The 12,938-nt window shown below is 39.4% G+C and overlaps 1 protein-coding gene across 1 annotated transcript in view; it reads right to left on the bottom strand.

The window, feature by feature from the left end:
• LOC110526153 (protein kinase C-binding protein NELL1) overlaps positions 1-12,938 on the bottom strand; it is a 408,096-nt gene that overhangs the window by 227,738 nt on the left and 167,420 nt on the right. The window contains exon 10 of the mRNA XM_021606800.3: positions 11,085-11,158. Coding sequence (XP_021462475.3) covers positions 11,085-11,158 — 74 coding nt within the window. The remainder of the gene's footprint in view (positions 1-11,084; positions 11,159-12,938) is intronic.

Raw genomic sequence — 12,938 nt, 5'->3', positions numbered from 1 at the left:
CTTTGTCCCCATCTGCAAACCGTAGTCTGGCTTTTTTTACGGCGGTTTTGGAGTAGTGGCTTCTTCCTTGCCTAGCGGCCTTTCAGGTTATGTCAATATAGAACTCGTTTTACTGTGGATATAGATACTTTCCTCAAGCATCGTCACAAGGTCCTTTGCTGTTGTTCTGGGATTGATTTGCACTTTTCGCACCAAAGCACGTTCATCTCTAGGAGACAGAACGTGTCTCCTAGAACACGTCTCCTAGAACGCGTCTCCTAGAACGTGTCTCCTTCCTGAGTGGTATGACGGCTGCGTGGTCCCATGGTGTTTATACTTGCATACTATTGTTTGTACAGATGAACGTGGTACCTTCAGACGTTTGGAAATTGCTCCCAAGGATGAACCAGACTCCTGGAGGTCTTGGCTGATTTCTTATGATTTTCTCATGATGTCAATCAAAGAGGTTTTGAGTTTTAAGGTAGGCCTTGAAATACATCCACAGGTACACCTCCAATTGACTCAAATTATGTCAATTAGCCTATCAGAAGCGTCTAAAGCCATGACATAATTTTCTGGAACTTTCCAAGCTGTTTAAAGGCACGGTCAACTTAGTGTATGTAAACTTCTGACCCACTGGAATTGTGATACAGTGAATTATAAGTGAAATAATCCGTCTGTAAACAATTGTTGGAACAGTTACTTGTGTCATGCACAAAGTAGATGTCCTAACCGACTTGCCAAAACTATAGTTTTCTAACAAGACATTGTGGAGTGGTTGAAAAAATAGTTTTAATGACTCCAGCCTAAGTGTATGTAAACTTCAACTGTATATTAAGTGTAATAATGGGATGCAAACACAAAATGTAATACATTTCAAATCTATATTTGACATAGTACAGGTGTCTATTTTCTTAAGTCTGTAACCATGTGTGTGAGGTGTATACTTTTGATGCAAAGTAGATTTGTTTAAGACTACCAAGAAACACTCTGTGGAACCCAGATTTAGCCCGCTGATATAAAAGGTTATACAGCCACTACAAGCTTCAGCTAACTTAAGCAACTTTTTAAATGTAATGTCCTAATTTCCCGTTTAAACTCTCTGTTTTCTGTAATTTGATTAAAGGAATTATGTACACCTCCAGTACCAGTCAAAAGTTGGGACCTACTCATTCAAGGATTTTCCTTTATTTGTGCTATTTTCTACATTGTAGAATAATAGTGAAGACATATGTAGTGACCAAAAAAAGTGTTAAACAAATCAAAATCTATTTTATATTTTTGATTCTTCAAAGTAGACACCCTTTGCCTTGATGACAGCTTTGCACACTCTTGGCATTCTCTCAACCAGCTTAATGAGGAAGTCACCTGGAAAACATTTAAATTAACATGGTGTTTCTTGATAAAGTTCATTTGTGGAATTTCTTTCCTTCCTAATGTGTTTGAGCCAATCAGTTGTGTTGTGAAAAGGTAGAGGTGGTATACAGAAGATTGCCCTATTTGGTAAAAGACCAAGTCCATATTATGGCAAGAAGAGAAACAACAGTCCATCATTACTTTAAGACATGAAGGTCAGTCAATCCGGAACATTTCAAGAACTTTGTGCAGTGCAGTCGCAAAAACCATCAAGCGCTATAATGACACTGGCTCTCATGAGGATCGCCACAGGAAGGGAAGACCCAGAGTTACCTCTGCTGAAGAGGATAAGTTCATTAGTGTTAACTGCACCTCAGATTTCAGCCCAAATAATGCTTCACAGAGTTCAAGTAACGGACACATCTCAACATCAATTGTTCAGAGGAGACTGCATGAATCAGGGCTTCATGGTTGAATTGCTGAAAAGAAGCCCCTACTAAAAGGACACTGTCATGTCTTTGGCTATCATTAATGTGATGACAATTATTTTATCAAATCGATTAACTACAGTGCCTTGCGAAAGTATTCGGCCCCCTTGAACTTTGCGACCTTTTGCCACATTTCAGGCTTCAAACATAAAGATATAAAACTGTATTTATTTGTGAAGAATCAACAATAAGTGGGACACAATCATGAAGTGGAACGACATTTATTGGATATTTCAAACTTTTTAACAAATCAAAAACTGAAAAATTGGCCGTGCAAAATTATTCAGCCCCCTTAAGTTAATACTTTGTAGCGCCACCTTTTGCTGTGATTACAGCTGTAAGTCGCTTGGGGTATGTCTCTATCAGTTTTGCACATCGAGAGACTGAAATATTTTCCCATTCCTCCTTGCAAAACAGCTCGAGCTCAGTGAGGTTGGATGGAGAGCATTTGTGAACAGCAGTTTTCAGTTCTTTCCACAGATTCTCGATTGGATTCAGGTCTGGACTTTGACTTGGCCATTCTAACACCTGGATATGTTTATTTTTGAACCATTCCATTGTAGATTTTGCTTTATGTTTTGATTCATTGTCTTGTTGGAAGACAAATCTCCGTCCCAGTCTCAGGTCTTTTGCAGACTCCATCAGATTTTCTTCCAGAATGGTCCTGTATTTGGCTCCATCCAGCTTCCCATCAATTTTAACCATCTTCCCTGTCCCTGCTGAAGAAAAGCAGGCCCAAACCATGATGCTGCCACCACCATGTTTGACAGTGGGGATAGTGTGTTCAGGGTGATGAGCTGTGTTGCTTTTACGCCAAACATAACATTTTGCATTGTTGCCAAAAAGTTCAATTTTGGTTTCATCTGACCAGAGCACCTTCTTCCACATGTTTGGTGTGTCTCCCAGGTGGCTTGTGGCAAACTTTAAACAATACTTTTTATGGATATCTTTAAGAAATGGCTTTCTTCTTGCCACTCTTCCATAAAGGCCAGATTTGTGCAATATACGACTGATTGTTGTCCTATGGACAGAGTCTCCCACCTCAGCTGTAGATCTCTGCAGTTCATCCAGAGTGATCATGGGCCTCTTGGCTGCATCTCTGATCAGTCTTCTCCTTGTATGAGCTGAAAGTTTAGAGGGACGGCCAGGTCTTGGTAGATTTGCAGTGGTCTGATACTCCTTCCATTTCAATATTATCGCTTGCACAGTGCTCCTTGGGATGTTTAAAGCTTGGGAAATATTTTTGTATCCAAATCCGGCTTTAAACTTCTTCACAACAGTATCTCGGACATGCCTGGTGTGTTCCTTGTTCTTCATGATGCTCTCTGCGCTTTTAACGGACCTCTGAGACTATCACAGTGCAGCTGCATTTATACGGAGACTTGATTACACACAGGTGGATTGTATTTATCATCATTAGTCTTTTAGGTCAACATTGGATCATTCAGAGATCCTCACTGAACTTCTGGAGAGAGTTTGCTGCACTGAAAGTAAAGGGGCTGAATAATTTTGCACGCCCAATTTTTCAGTTTTTGATTTGTTAAAAAAGTTTGAAATATCCAATAAATGTCGTTCCACTTCATGATTGTGTCCCACTTGTTGTTGATTCTTCACAAAAAAATACAGTTTTATATCTTTATGTTTGAAGCCTGAAATGTGGCAAAAGGTCGCAAAGTTCAAGGGGGCCGAATACTTTCGCAAGGCACTGTATGTTAAATTACTACGATAATTAAATTACTCATGTAACAACTAACTCATCAGTAATTTTGGGGCACCATGATTAACCTTTTCACACGTGAGCTCCAAATATTTCTAATGGTCGCCCCCAGCGGGAGTTGTTTTATGCACGTGCTGTCAGAATGCACTCTGTGTTCCAAAACGTGATTATTACGCAAGACAGTTAAACCCTTTACAATGAAGATCTGTGAAGTTATTTGGATTTGTACGAATTATCTTTGAAAGACAGGGTCCTGAAAAAGGGGCATTTATTTTTTTGCTGTGTTTATATGTACATACATACACTACCGTTCAAAAGTTTGGGGTTACTTAGAAATGTCCTTGTTTTTAAAAGAAAAGCACATTTTTTGTCCATTAAAATAACATTGACTTGATCAGAAATACATTGGAGACATTGTTAATGTTGTAAATGACTATTGTAGCTGGAAACGGCAGATTTTGTTTTAATGGAAAATCTACATAGGCGTATAGCGGCCCACTATCAGCATCCATCACTCCTGTGTTCCAATGGCACAGTGTTAGCTAATCCGAGTTTATTATTTTAAAAGGCTAATTGATTATTAGAAACCCTTTTGCAATTATGTTAGGACAGCTGAAAACTGTTTTGTTTACTAAAACTGGCCTTTTTTTAGACTAGTTGAGTATCTGCAGTTGTGGGTTCGATTACAGGCTCAAAATGGCCAGAAACAAAGACCTTTCTTCTGAAACTTGTCAGCCTATTCTTGTTCTGGGAAATGAAGGCAATTCCATGTAAGACATTTCCAAGAAACTAAAGATCTTGTTCAATGCTGTGTACTACTCCCTTCACAGAACAGGACAAACTGGCTCTAACCAGAATAGAAAGAGTGGGAGGCCCCGGTGCACAACTGAGCAAGAGGACAAGTACATTAGAGTGTCTAGTTTGAGATACAGATGCCTCATAAGTCCTCAACTGATAGCTTCATTAAATAGTACCCACAAAAAACCAGTCTCAACGTCTACAGTGAAGAGGCGACGCCGGGATGCTGGCCTTGTAGACAGAGCTCCTCTGTCCATTGAATGTGTTATTTTGCCCATCTTACGCTTTTCTTGATGGCCAGTCTGACATATCATTTTTTCTTTGCAACTCTGCCTAGAAGGCCAGCATCCCAGCCTCTTCACTGTGTACTGGTATTTTGCTTGTTCAATGAACCACAAACAATTAATGAGCATTCACATATGGAACGGTCGTTAAGACACTAACAGTTTACAGAAGGTAAGCAATTAAGGTCAAAGTTAAGAAAACTTAGGACACTAAAGAGGCCTTTCAACTGACTCTGAAAAACACCAAAAGAAAGATGCCCAGGGTCCCTGCTCATCTGCGTGAACATGCCCTAGGCATGCTGCAAGGAGGCATGAGGAGGAGATGCACTGCAGCACTTAATGGACACACCAGATACTGACTGTTACTTTTGACCCCCTTTTGTTCAGGGATTCCATTTCTGTTAGTCACATGTCTGTGGAACTTGTTCAGTTTATGCCTCAGTTGTTTATGTTAATACAAATATTTACACATGTTAAGTTTGCTGAAAATAAACGCAGTTGACATTCAGAGGACGTTTTTTTGTTGTTGTTGCTGAGTTCATGTATGTATGGAGTATAATGTTGTTTACAGTTTTATTCACGTTTTCAATGACTGGTGAAAATAATGCATTACGATTATTGCATATATTGTAATGGACACCTATGATGTGTGTAAAATACTTTTTTGAAGGCTGTATTGATTATAATGAGCTAAGCTATTTGCCAGCTGCAGTGGCTTGGGAAAGTCTTCACCCCCATTGGCATTTTTCCTATTTTGTTGCCTTACAACCTGGAATTAAAACAGATTTTTTGGGGGGTTGTATCATTTGATTTACACAACATGCCTACCATTTTGAAAATTGAAAATATATATATATTTAAACAGAAACCTTGAGCGTGCATAACTATTCACCCCCCAATGTCAACAGTTTGTAGAACCAAATTCTGCAGCAATTACAGCTGCAAGTCTTTTGGGGTATGTCTCTATAAGCTTGGCACATCTAAAAACTGAGAGTTTTGTCCATTCTTTAAGGCAAACCTGCTCCAGCTCCTTCAAGTAGGATGGGTTCCGCTGGTGTACTGCAATCTTTAAGTCATACCACAGATTCTCAATTGGATTGAAGTCTTGGCTTTGACCAGGCCATTCCAAGACATTTAAATGTTTTCTTCTTAAAACACGAGTGTTGCTTTAGAAGTATGCTTAGGGTCATTGTCCTGCTGGAAGGTGAACCCCTGTCCCAGTCTCAAATCTCTGGCAGACTACAACAGGTTTCCATCAATAATTTCACTGTATTTAGCGCCATCCCTCATTCCTTCAATTCTGACCAGTTCTCCAGTCCCCGCTGATGAAAAACATTGTGATGAGAGGTGTTGGGTTTGTGCCAGACATAGCGTTTTCCTTGAGGGCCAAAAAGCTAAACTTTAGTCTCATCTTTAGTACCTTCTTCCATATGTTTGGGGAGTCTCCCATATGCCTTTTTGTGACCACTCTTCCATAAAGCCTGCTGTGTGGAGTGTACGGCTTAAAGTGGTCCTACGGACAGATAGTCCAATCCCTGCTGTGGAGCTTTGCAGTTTCTTCAGCCTTATCTTTGGTCTCTTTGTTGCTTCTCTGATTAATGCCCTCCTTACTTGGTCCGTGAGTTTTGGTGGGTGGCCCTCTCTTGGCAGCTTTGTTGTGGTGTCATTTTCTTTCCATTTTTTAATTACGAATTTAATGGTCTTCCGTGGGATGTTCAAAGTTTCTGATATTTTTTTATAACTCAACCCTGATCTGTACTTCTCCACAACTTTGTCCCTGACCTGTTTGAAGAGCTCCTTGGTCTTCATGGTGCCGCTTGCTTGGTGTTGCCCCTTGCTTAGTGGTGTTGCAGACTCTGGGGCCTTTCAGAACAGGTGTATATATACTGAGATCATGTGACACTTAAATTGCACACAGGTGGACTTGCACTAATTATGTGACTTCTGAAGGTAATTGGTTGCACAAGATCTTATTTAGGGGCTTCATAGCAAAGGGGGTGAATACACATGCACACACCACTTTTCAGGTGTTTTTTGTGTGATTTTTTAAATTTCCCTTCACCAATTTGAAGTATTTTGTGTATGTCCATTGCATGAAATCCAATTACAGGTTGTAACGCAACAAAATAGGAAAAACACCAAGGGGGATGAACAGTTTTGCAAGTCACTGTATGTGTGACGCCATGTTTGTTGACATTATATAATGCATTCTGGGTGTCACATAATCTGCCAGACCAAATATGTTATAATGAGGTGAAGGAATGGTTCACTCATCTTCCGGAAGTGAATGAAGGGAAGTGGATGATCGTAGACGACACAACCCTTTCAACTTGAATACTATAAACAGACCGAACTCATATTTTCTCCTCTTATTATCTTTGGATGATGTGACAAAACAAACATGGCGGCGTGCACAAACTACTTTCGATTTCTAGAAAGTGTTTTACTCAATTATTTCGATCAATGGTGAGCTCACCCGTGATATGAATTATTAAAAATAGTAATTGCTATTAGCTAATTCATATTGTAGTTTCTGTCAGCCGAGAGTTATAAAAATATGACCGCTTGTGTTATGTCAATCTTTCCTCCGTTAGTGCTAGGACAAATGTAGCCCACATTTTTCCTGTTTGGATGATTGTGTTATTTGTGAATGTCTAAACATTGCATGCAAAAATAAACTGCTCACATTCTGGACATAACTTTGTAAGGCCTGTGTTTGTGCAAAATGTTTCTGAAAAAACAGTCAGGCCAGCTCAAATGCTGATTGTTGCGTCATTCGAAACTGGACGTTCTAAATACGTGTTCTAATCACACCGGTTTGATCGTACGCTACAGGTACAACTGTAGAATGATTGGTACATGTGAAAAGGTTCATGAGTTACCGTTTTCTGAATGAACTCTATAGATAGAAATATATCTTACATTTCAGTCATCAATCAGTCATTAATTAATTATATTCTACCAGTCTCATTCTGAGTGTTGCAAAATCCTTGGATGTCTGCACAAACCCTAGCATAAGAGATGAATCAGCGATACACAAATTGGCTTAATTATTTATTTACTAGGTAACTAAATAATCACACAGAATTACACAAACAATATAGTTATTTGGTACTAACACAATGCGATTCAAATCCCTTGTGGACTAAACTCGATATGACGGCTTGGTAGACAATGAAAAGGGGTGGAGACAGATAAAGAGCGGAAAAGACAGAATGGACCCACTACATACATACAGCTGATAACTATGCTCATGGAAATGTGAATACTTGTCACACCCTGACCATAGAAAGCTGTTTATTCTCTATGTTAGTTGGGGTGTGATAGTGACTAGGGTGGGTCATCTAGGTGATTTGTTTGTCTATGTTGGCCTGGAATGGTTCCCAATCAGAGACAGCTGTTTATCGTTGTCTCTGATTGGGGATCATATTTAGGCAGCCATTTCCTCATTTGTGATTTGTGGGATCTTGACTATGTTTAGTTGTAGCACTGTTAGCTTCACGTTTCGTTTGTGCTTTATTGTTTTGTTTGGTGAGTTTCGATTTATTAAAATATGTGGAACTCTACGCACGATGCGCCTTGTTCCAATCATTTCAATGAACGTGGCAATACTTTGCACATGAATGGCCACTCATTTGAAAAAATTGCAATGTGCATATTTACGTGTGTGTATGTCTTTGCTGTCTCTCTGTTGAATACACTCGATCGGTCTGGGGAGTAATTTGACAGAAAGTCTCTGGTTTGTCCACCAGAGATCAAAGTATTTCGTAGTTGTAGCTGAATGACACGTCAAATGAATGGTCATTTGCTAGGCAAATGTTCTTTAGAATGGATCCTTCAGAGTACCACCCTGTGGTTCTCGGTCGAGGTTACCAGACTAAAGTACTTAAACAGCTGCAGACTGAATTTTCCTGTGTAGTCTTCCTCTTCACTCGAGAAAGTTTCAGATTGTTTCAAAGTTTCTTAATCATTCATTACGCCCAGTTCACACCGTCACCCTGCTTGGTCTTTAGTTTTAAACCATTTCTCAGCCATGTAGCCACCGCTTCACGCTGTTTGGTCTATATTTAAATTGCCAACCATTCCAACAAGTAGCCACAGCTCCATGTTTTCTGGCCTTTAGTTTTGTAGATTTCTTAACTATTCGTGCGTCCTCTGGTCTATATAAATGTTGTCACGAGTCCTAATTAAGAACTCGGGGAAAGGGGGAGTTCCCTCCCTTTGTCTTAATGTCTGTGCTCACGTGGGCATGGCCACTGACTTGGTTAAGACTTTATATGAAAAATATAGATTTAATTTAGAAGGCCAACATCACATTACATATTCTCACAAATAGTTCATTGTTTAATCATATCAGTTCCCCAACATTTGGATGTGAATCTTATCACTGGCAAATATACACATTCAGAGATACAGTTATGTTGTTCTACTGTCCTTAGTTACATCACTAATTAGTAATGAATTCGACAGGATTGTTTTTTAAGTATCCATGGACCATTCCAACTGTTTGGAATACAGAAATATTGTTTAATTATTCAACCTTTTGATGTTACCATTTTGGCGAGAGGAATCTCCTTGTAACAAAAGGGTTTATTTCCCCTCAATACTACCAAGCGCAAAGTTTCTACACAATATTTACAACCGGTCATAAAACTGGTGGGGGAGAGGGAGAGTGGATCTGGTGCCTATGATCCTCACCCAAACAGGGCAAGTCATGACAACACCAATAAGAAGAAGAGACTTGCTTGAGCCAAGAAACACGAGCAATGGACATTAGAGAAATTTGAGATTTTTGGTTCGGCGCGTCTTTGTGAGACACAGAGTAGATAAACAGATGATCTCTGCATGTTTGGTTCCCACCATGAAGCACTTGAGGAGGAGGTGTGATAGTTTGGGGTTGCTTTGATGGTGACACTGTCTATGATTTATTTAGAATTCAAGGCACACTTAACCAGCATGGCTACCACAGCATTCTGCAGCGATACGCCATCCCTTCTGGTTTGAGCTTAGCAGGACAATCATTTGTTTTTCAACAAGACAATGACTCAAAACATACCTCCAGGCAGTGTAAGGGCTATTTGACCAAGAAGGAGAGTGATGGAGTGCTGCATCAGATGACCAGGCCTCCACAATTTAGATGGTTTGGGATGAGTTGGACCGCAGAGTGAAGAAAAAGCAGCCAACAAGTACTAAACATATGTGGGAACTCCTTCGAGACTTTTGGAAAAGCATTCCTCATTAATCTGGTTGAGACAATGCCAAGAGTGTGCAAAGCTGTCATCAAGGCAAAGTGTGGCTACTTTGAAGAGATTTGCTTGGCACTTATTTGGTTACTACATGATTCTATATGTTATATTTCATAGTTTTGATGTCTTCACTATTATTCTACAATGTAGAAAATAGTACAAATAAAGAAAAACCCTTGAATGAGTAGGTGTGTCCACACTTTTGACTGGTACTGTATGTCATTGAACTGGGCAGTTCTCCACTTTAACAACCATGGTGGCAGATGAATGAGACTGTAATCTCTGTCTGAAGGAAAGCTACCTACAGAGCACTGAATACCACTCTAAAGTCTAAAGGGGGCCTTAAAACCCTTTGCCTGTCTGCCTGGCTCGTCTCTTTGTAACCAATTACACCAGTAAAACACACTTTCCCTCTTAAAAGTGCCTTTTAAGATAAATGGCAGCACATAGAGAAGAGGGTTCTTTTTCCCTCAGCGGAATAATGACTTTAATTATAGTCTACCACAATGCAACACGGCCTCTGTGCTGCCTGCACCTTAAATGTAATATGCGACCCAAATGGCAATGTATTCCCAATAGTTCACTACTTTTGACCAGGGCCCATAGGATCCTATAGAGGGATCGTATTGGGAGTCAGCCCTGCTCCTTAGATTTACCCCTAAGTCAATTCAAACAGCCCTTTGTTTCTATGTTCATAAATTACTCCCAATTACCCTCATATCTCACCCATGGCTGAGAAATAAAAACAGAAAGATTGAACAGATTGTGTCTGAGCTCTGAGAACTAATACATTCAGTTGGATAACTAAATAACACAGAAATCAATCTACAGAACTGAGTTGTACAACTTTCTTGTCACAATACTAGTATCACAATAATATGATACTCAATTTTTCATGGCAAGAAGGAAAACATGAAGCACACTCAACTCTTTGAAAACCTGCTTCATGTAAATATTTTGTGTGTAACAGCTTTGAATATATACAAATGTGACTATGGGTTACTTGTATTGTTGTTTGTGTTTTTGTTTCCAACATTAGGACCGTTTTCCTCAATAAATGAAGTCTGCTTCATGTTTTGTTTCCTTGCCATGACTATCATGATTCTTCAAGATACTTCTGGGTATCACGATACTTCACAATAGTTCTGAGTATCACAATAATGATATTGTGACGACCCTAATGCTCTTAGTCAGGGAGGGACGGATCTGTTGTTACCTTGCATTCTGTGCACCTCTTCGTTAGCAGACGCTGGCCCTCTGACAAAGTCTGGGCCATGTAGGTGCATTTTGCTGTGGGGACAAAGGAAAAGTACATTATCATTAGTGATATGTGAGTATATACTGTATTATGGTATGTCATGACTCTCCTGGGGGGGGGGGCAGTTTTGACACCTTAACACTGTCATAAATTAGGCATCAGGGGAATCTCCCTCTTGCTCTCAGTATTGGTGAAGGAATGTGCCTTTGTCTACAGAAGACTTTTGCCACAAACTATAACGTCCAAAAATATATTAAGATATGAATGTTAACTTCTTTGGGACTGGGGGGCAGAGTACCCAGTGCCCAGAGTAAACTGCCTGCTACTCAGGCCCAAAAGCTAGAATATGCATATAATTAGTAGATTTGGATAGAAAACACTCTACTCAGTCCCAGTTGTTAATATATGCATATTATTAGTATATCTGGATAGAAAACACTCTGAAGTTTTGAAAACTGTTTGAATGATGTCTGTGAGTATAACAGAACTCATATGGCAGGCAAAAACCTGAGAAAACATCCAACCAGGAAGTGGGAAAACTGATGTTTGTAGGTTTGTAGGTTTTCAATTGATTGCCTATCCAATATACAGTGTCTATGGGGTCATATTGCACTTCCTAAGGCTTCCACTAGATGTCAACAGTCTTTAGAACATTGTTTCAGGCTTCTACTGTGAATGGGGAGCGAATAAGAGCTGGGGTCTGGCAGAATGCCATGAGCTAAGTCACGAGCGGCCGTGAGAGCGAGCTCCGTTCCTTTTCATTTCTAAAGACAAAGGAATTGTCCGGTTGGAATATTATTGAAGATGTATGATAAAAACATCCTAAAGATTGATTATATTCATCGTTTGACATGATTCTACGAACTGTAATGGAACTGTTTTGACTTCTCGTCTGAACTAAGTGCCTGTGAACGAAAAGGAGGTATTTGGACTTTATCGAACAAAAAAAACATTTATTGTGGAACTGGGATTCCTGGGAGTGCATTCCAATGAATATAATCAAAGGTAAGTGAATATTTATAATGCTATTTCTGAGTTTTGTGACACCTCTCCTTGGTTGAAAAATGGCTGTATGTTTTTCTGTGACAAGGTGCTGACCTAACATAATCACATGGTGTGCTTTTACCGTAAAATGTTTTTGAAATCTGACACAGTGGTTGCATTAAGGAGAAGTTTATTGTTAATTTTGTGTTTAGTTCATCAATGTTTATGATGAGTATTTCTGTAATTTGATTGGCTCTCTGAACTTTCACCGAATGTTTGTTTGAGACAATGCATTTCTGAACATAACGCGCCAGGTTTTTGGACATAAAGATGAACTTATTGAACAAAACTAACATTTATTGTCTAACATGGAGTCCTGGGAGTGCCATCCGGTGAAGATCATCAAAGGTTAGTGATTCATTTTAATGCTATTTCTATCTTTTGTGACACCTCTCCTTCTTTGGAAAATGGCTGTATGTTTTTCTGTGGCTAGGCGTTGACCTAACATAATCGCAACGTGTGCTTTCGCCATGAAGCCTATTTGAAATCAGACACTGTGGCTGGATTAATGAGAAGTTTCTTTAAAATGGTGTATAATACTTGTATGTTTGAGGAATTTTAATTATGAGATTTATGTTGTTTTGAATTTGGCACCCTGCAATTTCACTGGCTGTTGGCGAGGGACGCTAGCGTCCCACATATCCTAGAGAAGTTAAGCTATGGTCAGTGGGGATCTAAAGAATAATCATATCACATTTGTTTATTATTTTGTGATGTCATTAAGAATGGTATCAAGAAAATACTGTAACTCGGAAAGAGTACACATTC

The sequence above is a fragment of the Oncorhynchus mykiss genome, chromosome 6, assembly GCF_057628025.1.
Source record: "Oncorhynchus mykiss isolate SJ-2025 chromosome 6, ASM5762802v1, whole genome shotgun sequence".
Taxonomy (NCBI): Eukaryota; Metazoa; Chordata; class Actinopteri; order Salmoniformes; family Salmonidae; genus Oncorhynchus; species Oncorhynchus mykiss.
Note: the sequence above shows the minus strand (reverse complement) of the source record. Positions and strands in the feature narration are given on the sequence as shown.